The 22,964-nt window shown below is 40.1% G+C and overlaps 1 protein-coding gene across 2 annotated transcripts in view; it reads left to right on the top strand.

The window, feature by feature from the left end:
• LOC124804724 (DNA polymerase epsilon subunit 2) overlaps nucleotides 1-22,964 on the top strand; it is a 120,820-nt gene that overhangs the window by 13,468 nt on the left and 84,388 nt on the right. For both annotated transcript variants that reach the window (XM_047265019.1, XM_047265008.1), the window contains exon 2: nucleotides 4,281-4,428. In XM_047265019.1, the coding sequence (XP_047120975.1) occupies nucleotides 4,312-4,428 (117 nt within the window). In that variant the 5' untranslated portion in view covers nucleotides 4,281-4,311. The remainder of the gene's footprint in view (nucleotides 1-4,280; nucleotides 4,429-22,964) is intronic.

Raw genomic sequence — 22,964 nt, 5'->3', positions numbered from 1 at the left:
ATGTTGGTATCTGTGGAAATGAGGCGGCCAAGGCTGCAGTCTCTCTTCTTCAGCCAGCTATTTGCATGATTCCCTTCGCCGATCTACGGAGTGTTTTATGTCGTCATGTTGCTCTTTTATGGCATGCACATTGGTCGATCCTTCCCAATAATAAATTGTGGGACGTGAAAGCTCTTCCCTTTGCTTGGACCTCTTCCTCCTGAACTCGTCGTTGGAAGGAGGTAATTTTAAGTAGACTCCGGATAGGGCACTGTCTTTTTAGCCACCGACATCTTTTAAGCGGCGATCCTCCCCCACTCTGTCCCCACTGCTCTCAACTGTGGACGGTGAGACACCTTTTACTTGAGTGCCTCTATTTTACTCCGTTATGCAGCCGTCTCCAGTTGTTGCCTGATATATCTTCCATTTTAGCAGATGATACGCGCTTAGCCAATTACGTTCTCGAGTTTATTAGTGCCAGTGAGATGACATCAGTCATTTGAAGCTCTTTTTGGGGACAAACAACCCTCTTTCAGTAGTGGTTTTTTAAGCTTTCCTTCCATTTTTTAGTTTCCCCACTTTTTTGAGTTTTGCTCCCATTGCTGCTGGTTTCCAGTTTTGTTTTTTTACCTTTACCTAAGTCACAGACCGGGCGCTAATGACGGTAGCAGTTTTGCGCCCTAAAACCATAAAAACAATAAATAAATAAAAAAAAAGGATATAGACTGCTCAGGCAATAAGTTGGTGGAGCAGGTGACTGTGAGGCGTAAACTGCCTCATTGAATGTTCCGTGCCTTCCCAGTCTCACGATGACATTATCCTACAGTGGAATTGTGGTGGTTTTTTCCACCGCCTGGCTGAGCTACGGCAACTCTTAAGCTTTACACGTGCCATCTGCATTGTCCTCCAGGAAACCTGGTTGCCAGCAATGCAGATTTCTGCCCTCTGTGGCTATAAAGGTTATTATAGGAACCGTCATGACTATAAGCGAGTGTTAGGTGGAGTTAGCATTTGTGTCCTAAACTCTGTCCGTAGTGACACTGTGCCCCTTCAAACCCCTCTTGAAGCTGTGGCTGTCAGAATGACGACGGCACAGGAAATAACTGTCTGAAATGTATATCTTCCTCCAGATGGTACAGTACCCCTGATTGTATTAGCTGCACTGACTGATCAACTGCCTAAACCTTGCATACTTCTGGGAGATTTTAATGCCCATAACCCCGTGTGGGGTGGCACCATGCTTACTGGCCGAGGCAGAGATGTCGAAACTTTACTGTCTCAGTTTGACGTCTGCCTCTTAAATACTGGGGCCGTCACATCTTTCAGTGTGGCTCATGGCAGTTACTTTGCCATTGATTTATCAATTTGCAGCGCTGGACTTCTCCCATCTATCCACTGGAGAGCACATGACGACCTGTGTGGTAGTGACTGTGGATGCCTACCCAGATGGGCTTTAAACAAGGCGGACTGGGAAACTTTCACCTCTGCTGTCACTGTTGAATCTCCCCCACATGGTAACATCGATGTGATGGTTGAGCAGGTGACTACAACAGTTGTTTCTGCAGCAGAAAATGTGATCCCTTGCATTTTAGGGTGCCCCCCGCGTAAGGCAGTCCCTTAGTGGTCGCTGGAAGTCGCTGAAGCAATTAAGGAGTGTCGGCGAGTTCTACAGAGGCATAAGCGGCACCTCCTCATAGCCTTTAAATGATTCCATGCCCTTGTTCGCCACCTTATCTAACGACGGAAGTAGGAGAGTTGGGAGAGATACAGTTTGACTGTTGGGTGCCATACGATCCTTCCCAAGTCTGGGCAAAGATCAAACATGTTTTCGGGTACCAGACCCCAACAGGTGTTCCTGGGGTTATAAATGGTGTGTTATCTACCGACACAAACGTGATTGTTGCTGAGCACTTTTCTCAAGTCTCTGCACGTTTTGTCTCCTGCCACAATTGAATGGAGAAAGGCATCACCTTCATTCTTGTAACATGAGAGGAATTCGTGGCAAATTTCAAGTCTGTGCACTTTCATTTCAGGAGTCAGCATCCAGGGTACCCATTGTGCATCGATAGTCAAGCAAAGCAGTAATGGGACCCACATGTTCTTGTGAAATTTCAGGAGTCAGCATCCAGGGTACCCATTGTGCATCGATAGTCAAGCAAAGCAATAATGGAACCCACATGTTCTTGTGAAATGTCGATTGTGCTTGCAATTTCTCTCTGAGTGATACGGCGATAGTCATGAGTCAGTCTGTCAGCATTTTGCTTGTCAAACTCTGTGGTTGCTGCCACAGGATGTCCAATTCTTTGTTTGGCACACAGGTCAGATGTTCCCGCCTCAACGTCTTCAAATTCACTCACCCAGTGACACACAGTACTCACATCAACACAATCACCATAAACTGCTTTCGTTCTCTGCTGACTCTCCTTTGGGGTGACACCTTCTGCTGTCAAGAATTCAATGACTGCACATTGTTTAAACTGCATTGACCGACCATCTGTGCAGGGTTCCTTACTTTACACTGTAAGAATACAACCGTTAAATGCTAGGGCTTCCTGCCAACTGGAGCTGTAGAGAAGAGGCTACGGAACAAGCTAGTACCTGCTGCGTACCAATGTTGTCAATTGTTGAAGAGTTATGAAGGTGGAGGCATTACTTTTCAGTCAACCCTCATACATCAACCAGCATGCACCTGATTCCAAACCTATGATGTTCTTACTGCTCACCTTAATCAACTTTATGCTTAGTAACCACTACTGTACCTTTGAGGTGCAGACATAAAAACATATCAGAGACATGGCTATGGGAACCAGGAAGGTTCCTTCCAATGCCAACGTATTCATGGGTCACTTGGAGGAGGCTCTCCTGGAACCCATAAGCCTCCAGCCCCTGCTCTTCCTTATTGACTCATGGTGAGGCTGTGACTCATGCTGAGGCTGATTAGTAAAAATTTTTGAAATCTCTGAAATATGTTCTCCCAATTAAATCTCACGTAGTCGGATTCTGAATCCCATGCCACTTTCTTTGATGTTGACCTCATCCTCGCTGAGGGACAGATACACACCTCTTAACATTAAACCTACTAACAAACAACAGTACTTACATTCTGACTGTTACCATACTTTCCATCTCAGTATTTGAGGCAAATGTATTCGTTCAGTTGCAGATTATTTACAGCAATACACCACCATTCTTACCCCAACCTTCAACAGATGTAATGACCCCACCAGCCTAGTCCAAAACCAGATTTCCTGAGTCATCACATCCAAACCAGTTACCACTGATACCTCCAATAAACAGCACAGGACACCAGCTCTTGTTACTCAGCATTATCCTGGTCTTAAATGTATTAAACAGATGATACTTCATGATTACCCAAAATCATGCCCTGAAATGAGGTCCAGCTCACCTAGAATAGCATTTTGTAACCCCCTCCCCACCACCCTACCCCAGTTTGTGCAATATCCTGGTCAGACTGTATTCTCCTTCTGTACCTATTTCTGTGTTGTATGGTTCCTACTTCTGTGACCGACTTTGCTATAAGACAAGCTATAATAAGCTTCCTCCTACCACCACCTATACTGGGCCTGCAACTGGCAAAACATATGCTATCAAAGGGAGAGCCACTTGTGAAACAATACTTTGTATAGCAGCTACTATGTAAACACTGGTCAGCCTTCTACGTTGGCACGACTACCACCAAGTTATCAGTGAGCATGATGGACACATACAGGAGGTGTACACTGGCAACATACAATATCCTGTTGCAGAGCACACACTACAACATGACAGTCATGGCCTCTGTGCCTGTGCCACACATGCCATTCTGCTGCTCTTGTCAACTCTTGGATGATGATTACAATCTCTTTTTTGGTTATTATCCTGTAAGCTCTCAGGTTTTCAAATCTCGTCCAGTGCAGTCCCCAATAATAATCAGTCTTTCCTTCTCATCTCATCCAGTAACTATCAACTGACCTGGGTTTCTGGGTGTCTTTTCTGTAATTCTCATTTCCTAAACCTCACCAGTCCTTTTTCTCGATCCCTCTTCCTTTCCCTTCAACCCTTCAGCCAGGAGGAGGAGCCACTGGCTCTGAAAGCTTACACATTTCCTAACTTTTGTGTTTGTTTGCTTGTACCACTGCTTGGTGAGCAGATTTTTTATCTATCCAGTTATATTTTCAAAAACTGAGATTTTTGTTGATACGTGATAGATCATATGTATAATCAATCTTTCTCATAAGTCTATTTGTGCAGTTGTACATATATCTGTGTTTATCTGTGTGCTTATATTTGTTTCGTTTCAGTGATGCAGCGTCATTCCTGGTGTCACAGCTAATGCCATTTGAAGAAAGAGAAAGAGAAGAATGGCTGGATAAAATTGTAGAACATATTCAAAAACAATGTCTGGAAACAACGAATATTGGAAAGGACAACATTGAGCTAGCAATACATGTAAAGTTGTCTGTTTATCTATGTAGGTTTAAAAAATTACCCTCATATTTAATTTAAAATAATTCAATAAAATGATTTACTGCTTGTTGGAAAGTATCAATAACACCATCAGTGCCATCTTCAGTGTGCTTAGAGATGCAATAAAGAGAAAGTAACATTGTTTCTCATTTGCCTAAAGTAGCTGCATTTCATGATACTTCAACTGCTGGACAACTTTCCACAGATTTTTCAGTTAATTTTGAATAGGTTCATGATTGAAACTCAAAAGTTCCATGCTTGTTAACATCCAAAACTACTTTGAGAATCGTAAAACTCTATATATGACTGATCATCATGACTTCTTTTTTGTAATGATGCAGAAGAAGAAGACATACTGAATAGAATCTTGATTGGTGATGTGACTTGGGCTTATTATGCTAACGTGGAGACACATCTCCAGTAAATAGTGTGGTGTCGTTGCCCTACAACACCCCCCCCCCCCCCCCCCCTCAAAAAAAATTTGCAGGCAGAAAGGTTTACAGCTACTGTTTTTTGTTTTGGGATGCTAAAGCAATTTTGTTGATAGATTTTATGGACTGTGGGAGGACAGCCTATTCTGAAGTTTTCAGTGGGACATTAAGAAAACTGAGAAAAGCTATGCAAAACAAGCGATTAGGTCCCTTAACTGCTGGTGCCATATTTTTGCATGACAGTGCTTAGCAACACTTTGCCAAACAAACCAAGAATTGTTGCATCAGTTCAGATGAGACATTTTGAAATATGCATTGCAGCCCATCCTCTGTTTCCAGTGATTTTCACCCCTCTATGCACCTGAAAAAAGGTTTGGGCCCTATTGCTTTGAGTCTTTAACATCACCAGCTCTTCTTAAATGAATTGAAATTATGCAAAATAACTGGGAAATGAAAATATTCACTTTCTATAAATTCTGATCCGAAATAATCAGCAATGATGCAGACATTAAAGAAAACTTTGATTCTGTTGCTAATGCTTTTACATGGATTATTAAACAGTTAAGTAGAAATTTTAAAATTGTAGTGGACCGCAGTTGGCTTGGAAGACAGTTCTTTTGGTAATCTATAAATTTACTGTGAAATTTAATGCTGTTTCCTTCTGGAAAAGAATGTGTTAATTTATAATTGGGCTTTACAATGTAAAAATAAATTCAGATTCTATCGGAATTTAAATACAAAAATAACTATGCATGAAATGGCACTTGAAAATTACACAACCAGAAGAAAAGCTTCTGTATTTAATTGTTTCACAATTACTAATCTTGTAAGGAAAGAAGTGGTATTTTAAATGTAATAAAAATGAATTTAACGATATATTCAAAGTAATTGACACACACACACACACACACACACACACACACACACACACACACACACACACACACACACAAACACAATCACGAGGAAAAAAAATGTTTTCTGTGAACATAATACGTGATTGCTGTTTATTTAATTATTCGCAGAATCTGATTAAACATTGAGTCTCCACATAAGAATTAAAGCAGAACACCCAGCTAAATTAACATCAGACCAAATCTATAGCAGTTCAGACTCGAGTGAACTAACAAAGTGAGCGAACAAAATAAGCAGACAATGAGATGAAAAGTGATATCAGGACCCATGTACAATGGCGTATATAATCACTTGCGGTGATGATCTTTGTCCATTTAGAGATTACATTTATGGTTACAGCACTGTTATGTCTGATACCGTTAACATATCCATAAAGTTTTATATGGTTCGTTTGAGCACTTAACAGTGTATGTTCCCACATATTCACATTAATAAAAGTCATGGGGAAAATTTTTGAAGTTTGGCTGTGACGCCATGAGACAAAGAGTGTCAAGTTGTTGTCATGGACCGAATGCAATCTCGGGCAGCAGAATGTTATGCAAATGGAATTTTTCAGCTTTTTAAGAGGTGGTAAATTCTTAGACCTCAATGTAGGTGATGTGAGAAATAAAGCAGATGTAGTTTTAAAATTGTTCTAATTTACATTAAGTATGCCAGCATTCCATTTACAACCTAATGGAATTTACTTTCCAGATAGCCCATGTATAAGCGTGCAAATTTGAAATAAAGTCTTTGTGGGCAAAATGATTTCATATGGCTGTTGTATGAAAGCAACTGTGTGTAAGTAGTTACAAGTGTAACTTTGAATTTTCCTGTGATTGTGTTATGAAATTGGCAAGTTGTTTAGCAAAATATAGTATAAAGTGAACATTGTAAATTCTCATCCTGTATGCTGCTGGGCTAATGGGAATGATACTTAACTGAATAACAGTGGCTCTTCGCTGATACTGTATGTTCAGATCACACATTTACATTCATCCCGTTTCTTACCGGACTGTGTATGTAGTACTCAAATTAATGATCATGGGATCTATACTACAAATAATAGCCCACAGCTAGTAAGCACAGCTGGCAAAATGTGGTTAGCTTGACTGAATAATGTAATTTATTTATGGATTGTACATTTGCAACAATACCAATGAAAGAAATGTTGTAATTACACCTAGTTCCATGCCGTCAGGTGGTAGTATGATCAGATTGTCAAGTTCTGATTACATTAACTGAGTCTAAAACACCTAGTGACCATGGAGTTCGTAACTCTGTATAATGTTTCTGACATAATCACAGACCAGAACTTTATATGTAGTATAGTGAGAAACCAAAATTCAGCTTTTGTATTCCCAACTGCAAACATGATTAACTGTAAATCAGCCCTTTGGAAAATAAAATCCCACACATAATATTGTCACCTATCTAAGCCCATCTGTTGCAAAAAATTTCAAAGACCTTCAATTGTGCATGATGTTCTGAGTCAAAGCACGGCATTGACATCCATGAAAACTTCTGGTTTGAGCTACACATTGATCTCCGCAACTTTATAAAGCCCTGAAATCAAACCTCTGCTGCTGCAGACATGTGTCTTCCAGATGTTGCACCAACACCACCAAAGCCGCAATGTCATCTACCAATTAGAACAGTACTGCCTGCATTCTTTCATCTTTGTTATCTTTGGTTCTGCCTCTTTAATGTTATTTAGGGGAATTCTAATGATGCTACCACCACACACCATTACACATATAGCATACCTGTCCACACAGATTTGTCTTTGACTTGTTTGCCATTCGGTGTCACTGTACACATTTCAGTGATGCCACACATTACCAAATGGCTTGGCTGTGTGCTACTGTTTGTACTGAATTGGGTATCATGGCTGTAATGTTTAACTGTTATTACCATGTTGTATATCAGTCCAGCCATTCACTTACCATGGAATTATATGACTGTAAACCAAAACACACGTGTTTAAAGGGTTAAATGTTGTTACGTGGTGTTTTTTCCAATGCTGTTATTTTGGATACTAAGACCATACATACATGAATATTTCTTGTGAAAGAAGGACCCACTTTATTGCTTACGTGGAGCACCTTTGACAGTGCTTCACACATCATCCTAACTGACGTACATCTTGAACTGAAATTAGACATACTTCTACTTTAAATGCTATGCAGAAGTGAAGCCCTTCACCGTTCCCCTAACTCTAATAGGCCACCGAGCAAGGTGGCACAGTGGCTAGCACACTGAGCTCTCATTCAGGAGGTTGACATTCAAATCCCTGTCCAGTAATCCTTATTCAGGTTTTCTCTGATTTCCCTAAATTGCTCCAGGCAAATGCTGCAATGGCACAGCTGATTTCCTTCCCCATACTTTCGTAGTCTGAGCTTGTGCTGCTCCTCTAATGGCTGCACTGTCAGCTGGACTTTAAACTCTAATATTCCTTCCTTCCTCTTGTGCTGCTCCTCTAATGGCTGCACTGTCAACTGGACTTTAAACTCTAATATTCCTTCCTTCCTTTGTCCCAATAGACCATCAGCTTTGCTGCACTCCTAAACCAATGCATACTACTACCTTATACTTCTTGAATGTACTCTTTTAATTACTTTTCCTTTTGTATATCACAGTGTTTTATGCCTATCCCTATATGTATTTTATGTATTGATTTCTGTGGGGATGACTGTGGAGGGGTAATTCCTCCCACCATAGATAATACGCTGTATTGAATGCTGTCAAGCATAATGTTGACACACACAGACTCCTCCTTCCCCACTCTCCCTGCTGCCCTTTCCTTTTAGATATAACAACACTCACTGCTACTACAGAGCATATTGAGTCTCCTTTTAATCCAACTCATAAAAGTAAAACATGGCAGCTACTATTCAAGGTGAGAAGCAGCCCAAAATGTATGTGTACAATGTTTCACAGGCTTCCAAGTGGATAAATTTGTAGTAAGTCCCTTTAGATGATGCTGATCACCACTACCACACCACATTTTGCCTCCTGAAGGTAAGAACTATATGACTGTTTTTTTCGTATTTTTACACCAGTCTGTTTGATTATTGTAGTTGGTTGTACATCATATAGCTCTCCTGCAATCACAAGAAGGACAAGTGTATCAAAATTTCATTATACAAAGAGAACAGATATAAATATTATTCTTCTGATTAATATGGCATGTCATTTGGAGTGGCTTATAAATGCTTTCCAGTAGAGCTATTAAATTTTACACACTACACCACCATTGAATTGCAATCATTTTTATTAATTGCCATTTCAACAAATGCTAATTTTACCAAGAAATAAAATTTATGTCAACAATATTTGTACATAGGAAGACAGATAATGTGTATGTTTACCTTGTGATGTCGTCTCACTTTGTGTGCATATCTTAAATATGGGATTCTGGCTGCAGCAGCATATTGCTGTGTACTGGATAGAAAGACCAGTCCTTTCAAAAGCAGCATTCACCAATGGTAAATATTACCTGAGAGTTTTTCCACAAAACTCGTGTTCCAGAATTCCACCTCCTCCTCCTCCTCCTCCCCCTCCTCCTCCTCCTCCTCCACCTCCTCCACCTCCTCCTCCTCCTCCTCCTCCCAGAAGGGCCAGGGCCCCTCAGTGCACAAAAGGTAAAAACTGGGAAACTGCCTCCGATGCATTAACCCCAACCTTTTGCACTATTGTAAAGTATACTCACTATGCCCCACGTCCCGGCACCATGTTCTGTCGGCCAATTACAGCAAGATCTGGTGTTCGTTTTATTTCCTATCTCTGGCCATCATCTCACAACACTGAAGAATATTTTTGTGGTGCAACTTTTGACAGTTCAGTATTGAGGGTAGGCTATTTTTATACGTGTGCTGAGCACAGCATTTCTTACTTTTGGTTGTTGTGTTCATCAGGGAAGCAGTAAACAAACAACTGTAGTGAACAGAGAACTTAAATCAACTGACCTTTTATAAGTACACATGGTTATACATAAGTGAAACAACCCAAAAGGTAGAGTTATTTTTGTCCACTTGATATGGTGTGAAACTCATAGTGGAGCAAACAAAGACGATGATTTTGTAAATCTGTTTTTCATGTAAACCAGTATGAATTCATGAAACCTAGACTATCTTCTTGGTATGGCTTGTAACTCGAGATCAGTTGTATGAGGTAATATCTTGAAAGCTTCTCTCATTACCATTTCAACTGTAGGTAACATGAGATTCTCCAGCGTAACATGTTCCACTATTATCCTCTTAGGTCGATGAAATATTCTCGTGGAACTAGAAAACGTATTTTAAATAGGTAGTAGATAGTGAAGATGTGACTGTGTGCTGTATGTTGATGTTGTTGTTGTTGTTGTTGTTGTTGTGGTCTTCAGTCCTGAGACTGGTTTGATGCAGCTCTCCATGCTACTCTATCCTGTGCAAGCTTCTTCATCTCCCAGTACCTACTGCAACCTACATCCTTCTGAATCTGCTTAGTGTATTCATCTCTTGGTCTCCCTCTACGATTTTTACCCTCCACGCTGCCCTCCAATGCTAAATTTGTGATCCCTTGATGCCTCAAAACATGTCCTACCAACCGATCCCTTCTTCTAGTCAAGTTGTGCCACAAACTTCTCTTCTCCACAATCCTATTCAATACCTCATTAGTTACGTGATCTACCCACCTTATCTTCAGCATTCTTCTATAGCACCACATTTCGAAAGCTTCTATTCTCTTCTTGTCCAAACTATTTATCGTCCATGTTTCACTTCCATACATGGCTACACTCCATACAAATACTTTCAGAAACGACTTCCTGACACTTAAATCTATACTCGATGTTAACAGATTTCTCTTCTTCAGAAACGATTTCCTCGCCATTGCCAGTCTACATTTTATATCCTCTCTACTTCGACCATCATCAGTTATTTTACTCCCTAAATAGCAAAACTCCTTTACTACTTTAAGTGTCTCATTTCCTAATCTAATCCCCTCAGCATCACCCGATTTAATTTGACTACATTCCATTATCCTCGTTTTGCTTTTGTTGATGTTCATCTTATATCCTCCTTTCAAGACACTGTCCATTCCGTTCAACTGCTCTTCCAAGTCCTTTGCTGTCTCTGACAGAATTACAATGTCATCGGCGAACCTCAAAGTTTTTATTTCTTCTCCATGGATTTTAATACCTACTCCGAACTTTTCTTTTGTTTCCTTTACTGCTTACTCGATATACAGATTGAATAACATCGGGGAGAGGCTACAACCCTGCCTCACTCCTTTCCCAACCACTGCTTCCCTTTCATGCCCCTCGACTCTTATAACTGCCATCTGGTTTCTGTACAAATTGTAAATAGCCTTTCGCTCCCTGTATTTTACCCCTGCCACCTTCAGAATTTGAAAGAGAGTATTCCAGTTAACGTTGTCAAAAGCTTTCTCTAAGTCTACAAATGCTAGAAACGTAGGTTTGCCTTTTCTTAATCTTTCTTCTAAGATAAGTCGTAAGGTTAGTATTGCCTCACGTGTTCCAACATTTCTACGGAATACAAACTGATATGTTGATATATATGTAGAAATGATGAGTAAAGTGCTGATAAAGGACATCAGTGAAGATCTGCCCAACTAACTGTGTTTTATTTGAGCAACAGAGTGTAAAAGAGCTCCTACAAAAGGTGTTATGTCATTTTGTAGTGAGTTGGCATAGTTGTGAGCTCTCTTACAACCCTCAACTTCTTGCACACAGCGAAGAAGTCTGTATGATATAAGTAGTGGAACTGAGTAGCATGTCCACAACTTCAAGAAAATACAAGACGATTGAAGGTTAAAATGCCCCCATTAAATGTATGTTTATGTAGTTCGATCTATAGTTGGACAGTGATAATAGTGAATTCTCAATCATACCAATGGAGCAAGGGCTTCCACCATTCACAAGTATGAAAATGAGTGAAAACTAGAAAATTTCAATAATAAAAGTTCACATAATAACTTAGCTGCTCCTTGTGATGAGGTACTTTGATATCCTCTTGGGCTGTTGCGTCAGAAAGTCCCAGTGCTCAACATTGCTGATGTACTAATTTTTAAAAAAATACAGAGTGTATCACTTTTTTTGTTTTGTACTAGGACTAATACGGGTTTACAGTGATGATGTATACATTTCTTGTATGACAACCTTCGAAAGAATGAGATTTTCACTCTGCAGTGGAGTGTGCACTGATATGAAGCTTCCTGTCAGATTAAAACTGTGTGCTGGACCGAGACACAAACTCGGGACCTTTGCCTTTCACGGGCAAGTGCTCTACCAACTGAGCTACCCAAGCACGACTTACGACCCGTCCTAACAGCTTTAATGACGTCAATACTCGTCTCCTACTATCCAAAGTCCTCAGAAGCTCTTCTGCAAACCTTGCAGAATTAGTACTACTCGAAAAAAGGGTATTGCAGAGACATGGCTTGGCCACAGCCTGGGGTATGTTTCCAGAATGAGATTTTCACTCTGCTGCAGACGGGTTGTAAGTCGTGCTTGGGTAGCTCTGTTGGTAGAGCACTTGCCCCGCGAAAGGCAGAGGTCCCAAGTTCGAGTTTTGGTCCAGCATACAGTTTTAATCTGCCAGGAAGTTTTTCAACTTCTGAAAGAGTCTCTCACAAACAGCTTCTAAAAGACAATAGTGCATACTTACTCACTGACTGACTGACTCCCTCACTGCCTCGGACTCTCTTACTCTTACTACTCCTGCCTCTCCCCTTTTATATAAAACTAAGCATTTGAATACATTGTTAAATGTAAGATTTACAAAATAACAATTAAAAGTCATTACCTGATTTTAATTACTTACACAAAAAAATGGGCCACATATTACTTACATGTTCTGATATTCAGTTTGCTAAAGTTTACTTAATTTCACAGACAAGTTCGAGTTTTACAGTACAGCAATTTAAATTACATTTTAGTTAATCATAAACCAATCACTTTGAATAAAATATTGTTAAGGGTATTTTGGATAGCTCTCAAGTAGAGCTATCATTTTAAATAGTCAAAATGAATAAACATTGTAGCTTTTCAGAAACAGGGGAGAAGTAAATTTTCAAGAATATGTGGTGCAACCTGGCTTTACAGTTCATATCATGAAATTTCAGAGTTGGATTATTAACAAACAGCTTACTCATCTTTGTTGCTAATTTAAATTGGACAACATATTAATGTGAATTTTAATCCGAGGTAGCAAACTCACTTGTAGTTATTTTAGAGGGCAGTTTACTACTCAAATTGGGTGTAGACATAAGAATATAAAGTCCAGAAAGTGAAAATTCGAGTTAAAATGAGCTCTTTAGACAATGTTGACATGAGGAAGGAATTTCAGATAGGGATGGGAACACAGTCCCATTTCAAAGTTAAAGTAAGGCAAAAGCTGAGCACATGAAGCATTGGGGTGACAGACCCATCGAGATGTGAGAACTTAATTACAACCCATAACAAGGGAATCCTTCATTGTTTCACTTCACAGTTTGACTGTTAAAAAACGTTTTAGTGTTTCTTGTCATGTTTAGTGTTTCTTGTCATGTGACTTTTCATTTGGGCTTATATATGTTTTATTGGATTGAAATGATCGTGGTAGAATTAGCTTGATTGCATATCGCCCTTCCGTTTTAACCAAACCATCCACATGGTAGTCTGGCATTTTGATTTGCACAGTGTTAGGAAGTCCATTAAATTCACCATATTAATGCCAAGTTTAATTCATTTCTCACTACACAAAACTAAATGTCAAATTTTCTTCACTGCAATATACGAAACTAGATGTCTAATTTTCTCCACTTCAGTACACAAAACAACACATCTGATGTTCTCCACTGCAATGACATAGTATTATTCCAACATAATGATGTGGCGTAACACATTGTTGACAGATCTCAGAAAAACTGACTTTTTGGTCAATAGACAATAGATTACATTTTTCTGGCGATATTTTTAGAGCAACTTTTTCAGGCCAACTGTATCGACCAATATTGGATGTCAGCTTCATCCCAAGATGTAATAGTGTTGTGGTGTGTGATGTCAGGTGTGCAAGAATATTGACAGTATTTTCTTGTGTCTTCATTACTGCCTTGGAGTGTAGTTTGTGGTGGTAGATTGATCTGTAGCTTAGCCTGACAGATAGCTTAGGTTGAAAGGTGACAATTTGGTTGAGAGTTGGCAAAGCCAACGAACATGAATACAAAATCTTATCTGTTATGGCACATGGAGCTGTAATGTTAGGTTGTGAGCTGGTGGAGCAGTATCAAATGTGTAAGTTAATCCATATATGCCACATGTGGAAGAAAGGGTGTAGACTTCATCTTTTCTTCCTTTCAGTGACTGGCATTTTGGCTTACAGAGCTGTCTTAATCTTATGGTGTGTTTATCCATCTTTCTTTAATTGTTGTTCTAGATGTGTGTGTTTGTCTCAGCCCTCTTCCATCAAATTAGTAAACTTGAAAACAGGCAGCCACTTTCCTCCCACTCCACAGTAAACTGAATATTTTCATAAATGGAGTGTGAATATTTTCATAAATGGAGTTAAGATGTTCCAAAAACTCCATCAGTTTATCCTCACATTGGCACTAGAGTATAAATGTTTCTCCAGAACAATGTTAGTTTCAGAACTGTGGAGTTGAATGCTTTTTCCTAAAAATTCTTTATACTTAAATTAACCACCAGGAGTGAGAGAGGGCTGTCCATGAAGGCACTGTCAATCTGTTCAAAATATTGGATATCAAATCAAAAGTAAGTCAGATTTAGCACATCCTTAAATAATGCTATTATGCCTTCCTCAAACTTGATGGCAGTCAGTGATAAAGAATCAGCGAGAGGTACTTTAGTAAACTAGGAGATGATGTCAAAGCTAAGTGATATTATCAGAGGTATGTTTTAACATTTTTGACACACCAGTAAAATCGCTCGAATGAGATGCATTCACATTTCCTCACAAAATGTTTAAGAATGGTTCTAACCTCCTTTGCTTCTTCCGTAGATTCAATGGAATTGTAACATTTGCTGACACCATGTGACCAAAATCCATCAGTTGATGGATACTAAGGAGACTCAGTTCCCTGAAACCAAACAACCCAACATTAAAAATTACACGTGCTTGGGTAAAAATTGTGTTAATACAGAGATTATGTCTGAAGGAGTCTGCGCAATCGTACGTTTGGACACTTTCAATGAACATGCATCTAAACAGTGCATTTGAAGCTGCGGCAGTTTGTGTCCACTTGTCAGTCAGGCTAGCAGTATGTAATATCATTTACCCTTAGACAGATGCAGACCATACCACAGGCTAGTGGAACAGTTACCCCTACTCTTCCTCCTACTGGGGGACTTCAATGCCCACAATCCTCTGTGGGAACAGCACACACATCTAGCAGGGCCCAAGAAACAGAGCAGTTAATTTCAGGAGTGGAAGTCTGCCTACTTAACACTGGAGTTGAAGCACATTTCAGCATGAGCCATGGAATGCACTCAGCCATATACATTACAATCTGCAAGCTGAGAATCTCTGATCAAGAATCTCTGATCAAGTGTAATGTCCACGGCAACCACTGTGATGGCAACCACTTTTCTGTCACACTTTTTCCCAAACGATCAACCAGTGGGATACACGCCACATTGGTTGCTTTAGAAATCCAAGTGGCAAGCTTTCACCTCCAAAGTCACTTTAAAGCTAGTCAACAGAAGGGTTTTGAAGTAGTTGTACAAGATGCCCTAGACCAAATGAAATCGACAATCAAATGGTATAGAGGTACTCAAGGTACCCTCCGCCACACACCGTCAGGTGGCTTGCAGAGTATGGATGTAGATGTAGATGTACATGTAAAAAACCTTAGCAATGATAGCATGTAACACATCCTTGGATCTTTCAATTGTATTTGACAAGAAGGGAAATTTACCTTCTAGTTTCGGGAGAGTATTATTATTCCTATCCTGAAACCAGGAAAAAAATTCACAAATTTTGGCTAATTATTGTCCAGTCTTTTTAATGAACAGGCTTTATAAATTATTTGAAAGAATAGTCAACCGGACTGGAAGATGAAAAACATTTATCACAATTTTGAAGGGGCTTTTGGGCAATCTGGTCCACCACAGACCAACGTATGTGTCTGAAATTTGCAGTGCACAATGCTTTCATGCATCGCCAACACCCGATGACTGTGTTCTGTGATCTGCAGATGCTTATAATACTACCTGGTGCCATCGGATCCTATCTACTCTGAATGAATGAGTGGGTATTTTGGGGGTGCTTATCCACTTTTGTACAATGTTTCCCATTCCTGCGACTGTTCCTATTCCAGATAGGTTCAGCCCTCAATAACAAATATACACAGGAAATATAATTCCTTTAGGGGCTCATTTTGAACATGAACCTCATCACCATTACAGTCTATGGTATTGTGTCTGCCTTGGGACCCATGGTCTCACCATCACTGTATATGGACTACCTTTACCTGTCTTGTGGTTCATCAGTGCACACCACAGAGCAACAGTTTCAGGGAGCCATACAGAAATCACAAAACTGGGCCCTGAATAATGGGTAGCGATTTTCGTGTACGAAAACTTTCACCTGGCCTTTTATTGTACTTTGGACTGTGTGTCCTCATGCAGAACTTTGCCTCTGTAACCAGTTGCTGGAAGTCATTGAAAACTCAAAATTTTTTGGCCTTTTATTTGAGAGTAAGTTAACATGGTTACCACATGTACATCTGCTGGAGTGAAATTGCATGAGAAAACTTAATTGGGGATCAGTTTTGAAAAGGCTTCAGATTCTGTGAAACAAGATGTTACGGAAGACTCCAATGCCACAGAAGATTCTAATCATCATCAGAGGTCTGTATGATGGCTACAAATGTCATGTGCTCAATAGATCCAGGAGAGGTAACAGCTGGAGTCTGGCAGGGCTGTATTTTGTCACCAATGCTCTTCCTACTTGTCCTTGAGTTAGTTATGAGAAGAGTCACAGTGGGCAGGAGATGAGGAATGCAACGGGGGATCCATGAATGTCTGGATGATTAGGTTTCGCAAATGAAATTGTTTTATTAGCTCTGAAGGCTGACAGATATGAAAGCTAAATTAAACTTGCTGAAAAAATAACCATATGTTGCTGGGTTATTGATAAACATGAGTGAAACAAAGGAAAAAAGTGGGATATCAGATTATGGGTGACACTGAGTTTGATGAGAATGAAGCACTTAGGTTTAGCGCATTTGAAATATAAAGAAAATGAGTTCGATAATAGGAATGCTGCAGAGGAAAGAAAACGCGAACAAGAGGAAATGAAAAATAGTATTCTTAGCGAAGTCTTGGATCAGTCGGCAAGAGCTCGACTAAATACTCTGATGATTGGTAAACCAGAAAAAGGTCACTTAATTGAAGATATGATTGTGCACATGGCAAGGATGGGCTAACTTATGGGAAAGTTAAATGAAAATGGACTCATTAACATAATGGAAAAAGTTAGTGAACGGATGCAGCAACCTTCTACAACTGTCAAATTTGATCGACGACGAGCGGCTTTTGATGATTCTGCTGATGATATATAATGAAATAACTGGAAGAAGAAGGAAACCGCAACTGAAAGAAAACAATCTGAAATTAATTTAAAAGGACTGAATTATAGAGTTTATGTATCCATAATATTGTTTATGATACATGCTCATTAACTTTCTTTTAATACAAGCTTATATTCTTTATGGAAGCTTGTAAAATTACACTGCATTAAATGATGAAAATAATTCTGGGAACATGGAAGTGGCACTGCTTTGAAGGGGAGTGGCAAGTGGAGATTGGCAAGTCACTACTGTATCTGGGTAGTGTGGTGACAGGAGATGACAGAGCCGGAGAAGATGTGAAGAACCACTTAAGGATGGTAAATGCTGCCTTCATACAGCTGTATCCAATATGAAGAAACAGAAACATCACATGCAAAACTAAAATTTATATTTTTAATACAGATGTGAAGGCTGTCTTTCTGTACGGTAGTGAAAGTTGGAAAGCAGATGAAAAGATAATATCACATTTACAGAGCATCATAAATAGGTATCTCTGGCACATAATGGTGGCCAGAAAAAATAAGTAATGAGGATTTCTTGTGAAAAACAAACCAGACACCAGTATAAGAACAAATACGTGAAAGAAAGTGGAGATGGCAGGGTCACACATTGAGAAAGCCAGGTGAAGCAGTTGAAAGAAGACATTGGAAAGGGACCCCAAGGAGCAAGGAAGAAAAGCAGGCCTATAGGTACATGGAAGATGACAGTGGAAGCAGAACCAAGGAGAATTGCCAAGAGCTGTGCAGAATTAAGGGAAACGGCCAAAGAGATGGATTGCGAGTTCTCTTGGAAGTCCTGCTCCCTCATAGAGGTCAATGAAATTGAGTAAGTCACCTCCTGGGGATAGGCTCACGCTGTTCTTCTGTGATTCCACAAAGTTCTGATCGTACCCCATGGGGACTACAAATATGTTACTTATGGATCGTCAGCAGCATCAGTGCTGAGCTTGGTAAACTCTGTCCACGACAGTGGTGTGCAATTGGCAACTGCAGCCTTCCATGCAAGCCCCATAGGCAGCATTCTGGTGGAAGCTGGTATCCCACCCCTGAGGGCCAAACACCAGCAGCAACTTGTGGTGAATTATGTAGTCGTAATGCCTGTCCAATGCTTAAACATTCATGTTGCTCGACTCTTTTTCACACCAGTATTACAGACTGTTTATGAATCGGCTAGGTATAGGTAGGCTAGGTGGGTGTAATTGTAATCTCTGTGCAAGGACCTCATTCTGTGCATGAACCTCATTCACGGCCGTAAGGGAAATAAGACCCTGCCATTCTCAGATGTCTTTTCCATTCAGCCAAAGTTCATCTCCATGACTACTCCAGTTTGAAATACATCTACACAGATGGTTTAAATGTAATTGCTTTTGTGTACACAAGGGGGTGGAAGATGGATTCTCTGGTGAGTGCGTGCAGTGTGTGCATTGCAGAGTGAGGAGCCATATCTGAGGCTTTGTAACACATCTAACTTCTTGCAACAAAAAACTTTCTGGTTTATAGTGTCTCCATTAGCTGCTTTTGTAGGCATATCTCAGTGCTATCCCAGAAACTTTATGGCTGCCAAAATCCAAGACCTATTAGTTGACCTCCACAGCTCCAGACTCACCATAACGTTCATCTGGACACTGGCCCATTAGAGCATACTGAGATATGAACTCGCAGACAAATTTGCAGAAGCAACTACAGAAGAAAAACATGAACTCAAAGTACCGGGAAAAGAATTATGATTGCAATGCAACATATGTTTTTTCAGTCAAGAGGACTCAGCCCACTGCAGCTTTGGTAGCTCTCTCACAATAACCCATATTCTCAAATAGTGTGCCCTGCTGACTAATTTGAGGCAAGCTATAAACCTGTATATCTCTCTACCCCACATACTTTCAAACAGTGATATAGCAGCTAAGTTTCCTTAGCAAAAGTATACATTACAATAAAATTTAATTCATGTGATTGTTCAACGTCAGGACAGGATGTGGAGGGCCACCTTTCGCTGTGACATGTGCCCCTACTGGCCTCCAGCTACCTTCTCCTTCAGTACTCTCACACCTATTAATCTATATATACATATTTTAATTATGTAACTGTTTAAGCTCTCCACTCTGTACAAGTTTTCATTTTCTCAGTACATGTTAGTCATACTGCTTCTGTTGACCCTTCTTAGTATATCTGTTAGTTATGTTGGTAAGTGACAGTTGCTGAGGATGCACTTCCCACCACATATATCTGGTGCAGGGAGCCCCAGCTGCAACCGCTTCCCCAGTGACGTCTGTTCCTTGTGACAAGCTACAGTTCCTAGCTGCCTGTATTTTATCTCACTTCTAACCATCTGTCTTAAGCTTCTGACATGTCTCCATTATTTTAGGAAGCTTGAATCATCCAACAACTGATTCATAAGTGGTGGGTGTGACAAGATATTGTAAACTACGTAGAACAGATAATGATATTAATATCAGGTCTCAGTTGAAACATAATATCATCTTGACACAATATTTCGGCAGTTCTCCTGGCCACCATCTTCAGGTGTGCATTAACTTGCTGGAACTGAAATCAAACCACAGAACTGGCTTCTTTGTACACCGGCTGTAGATCCACCGCACATGCACAAACATAACTGCTCTCTAGCGCAAAGTACAACAGTGTACCAGTGGTGAAAAGTTGTGGAAACGAGTTGACACCTTTCAGTGATCAAAACAGAGACCGTTGCTCTTTAATGTGAAACAGAATAGGGTTCCAACTCTTACTTAAATGATATCCCTTATTTCTGTTTATAATATTGTCAAATAGCTGGATTTCAATAGCTTCTTTCACTAAGAAGCCCCAATAACACGATGCAGGGGCAGCCACTTGTGTCTCAGTATACAACATTTTACGTGCTTCAGTAAGACAATGTTCCACAACCGCAGATTTTTCTGGCTGCAGTAAATGTGTGTCGCAGTGTGCTTCATGCATTGATCTTGGACTGTATGAATTGTCTGTCCAATATAGGCTTTCTGAGTTGTTACTTTGCCCAATTATTCACCAATTAACTGCAAAAAATCTTCAGGAGGAAATCTGGTAAAAAGTGACACATCAAAACTAACGAACAAATCTGATACACAGACTTGAAACGCTGAATAAAAACCAGGGAATTTGAAATATGATGATCACATTTACCGTTGTTGGGGCTGAGAATGGGTGCCAAATTCTTGGCAAAGTTGTAATTTGGAGTGCACAAATTGCTAACAGTAGCCCGAAGAGGGACCCCTTGCTTTTGTGCATTAGGCAATCCGTATAATCTCAATGAGACTGCAGTACCAGATCGAAGTTTTTTAAGAACATTGTAAGATAATTAACTCTTCTTCAAAAGTGTAAGTGTCTTGTGTTTTATATGTTCAGTTGGTTCATTCTGTAATCTTTGGTATGCTGAGTCTGCAAGTAAAAGATCCATTCTACTCAAATAATCGTCCCACAGAAGAAGAACCATTACATTGCCCTTGTCCGATGGCAGGATGACTAAATCCTGGTCTTTTCTGATGTGCACTCCATGTACATACCAGTTGGAGTCATTCCAGATGTGGAACGGGTCCTCCTGGATGCCATGAAGAGCACAGGGTGCAGCCAACTGCAGGTGGCTGCTCATGTCGGTACAAGTGATGTGTGTCACTTTGGATCAGAAGAGATTCTCTCTGGTTTCAAGCAACTAACAGAAGTGGTAAAGGCTGCAACTCTTGAAACTTCCTGGCAGATTAAAACTTTGTGCCGGACCGAGACTCGAACTCGGGACCTCTGCCTTTCATGGGCAAGTGCTCTACCAACTGAGCTACCCAAGCACGACTCACGCCCCGTCCTCACAGCTTTACTTCTGCCAGTACCTCTTCCAAACTTTGCTGGGTAAAGCCGGAGATAAGCTCAGCCGAAATTTTTGCGAAGAACCTAATGGTGTTCCGAAAGGATAGGCTAAACATGGTTGGCGGTGGCATGTTTATTGCTGTTAGAAGTAGTTTATGTTGTCGTGAAATTGAATTAAATAGTTCCTGTGAGTTAGTATGGGCAGAGGTCATTGTTGGCAACCAGAATAAAATAATAATTGGATCCTTTTACCGATCTCTCAATTCAGATGATACAGTTGCTGAAAGGTTCAAAGAAAACTTGAGTTTGGTTTCTAACATGAACCCGACTCATGCGATTATAGTTAGTGGCGACTTTAATTTACACTCGATATGTTGGCAAAAATACATGTTTAATTCCGGAGGTATGAGTCCAGGTGAGTAGTCAACGATTGTGAAAACACACTTGACCTCTTAGCAACAAATAAGCCTGTGTTAATAAAGAGCATCAAAACGGATACAGGGATTAGTGAACACAGGGTTAACACAACGAGATTGAATATTGTAACCCCCAAATCCTCTAAAAATAAATGAAAAATATACCCATTCAAAAAAGCAGATAAAAATTCACTAGACGCCTTCCTTAGAGACAATCTCCAATCCTTCCAAATTAGTGATGTAAGTGTAGCCCAGATGTGGCTTGAATTCAGAGATAGTATCGGCAGCAATTGAGAGATTTATACCAAATAAATTAACAAACGACGGAGCTGATCCTCCTCGGTATACAAAACGGGTCAGAACACTGTTGCAGAAACAACGAAACAGACATGCTAAATTTAAACAGACACAAAATCCCCAAGATTGGCGTTCTTTTACAGAAGCTTGAAGTTTAGCATGGACTTCAATGGAAGATGCTTATAACAGTTTCCATAACGAAACTTTGTCTCGAAACCTGGCAGAAAATCCAGAGAGATTCTAGTCATATGTGAAGTCTGTTAGTGGCAAGAAACAATCGAAGCATTCTCTGTGCAATAGCAATTGAGATACTATCGAAGACAATGCTGCCAAAATAGAGTTACTAGAAACAGCCTTCCGAAATACCCTCACAAGAGAAGACGAAGTAAATATTCCAGAATTCGAATCAAGAACAGTTGCCAACATGAGTAACGTCGAAGTAAATATCCTCGGAGTAGTGAAGCAGCTTAAATCACTTAATAAAAGCAATTCTTCTGGTCCAGACTGAATACCAATTAGGTTCCTTTCAGAGTATGCTGATGCATTAGCTCCACATGTGACAATCATATAAAACCGTTCGGTCGACAAAAGATCCGTACCCCAAGACTGGAAAATTGCACAGGTCACACCAATGTTCAAGAAAGGTAGTAGGAGTAATCCACTTAATTACAGGTCCATATCATTAACGTCTATATGCAGCAGGATTCGGGAACATATATTGCGATGAATTTTTCTCAGGTTATCAGCCGAGTGGGGGTGTCGTCTTGTCGCAACGTTTCAAGGAGTTCAGTACGAAACTCATTGAAATGTTGCGACAAGATGACACCCCAACTCGGCGAAGATGATGGGTATGAAACTCATTGAAATGTTGCGACAAGACCCTGCCACCACTTGGTTGATAACCCGAGAAGAATTCATCAGTGGAATAAGCCAAGAAATACTGCAATCACACATATATTGTGTTCAAACATTATGAATTACCTAGAAAAAATGGTCTGGTGACACACAGTCAACATGGGTTTATAAATCAACATACTTGTGTAACACAACTAGCTCTTTATTTGCATGAAGTGTTGAGAGTG

The sequence above is a fragment of the Schistocerca piceifrons genome, chromosome 1, assembly GCF_021461385.2.
Source record: "Schistocerca piceifrons isolate TAMUIC-IGC-003096 chromosome 1, iqSchPice1.1, whole genome shotgun sequence".
NCBI lineage: Eukaryota > Metazoa > Arthropoda > Insecta > Orthoptera > Acrididae > Schistocerca > Schistocerca piceifrons.
The sequence above is the reverse complement of the archived record's forward strand: the minus strand, read 5'-3'. Positions and strand labels throughout refer to the sequence as shown.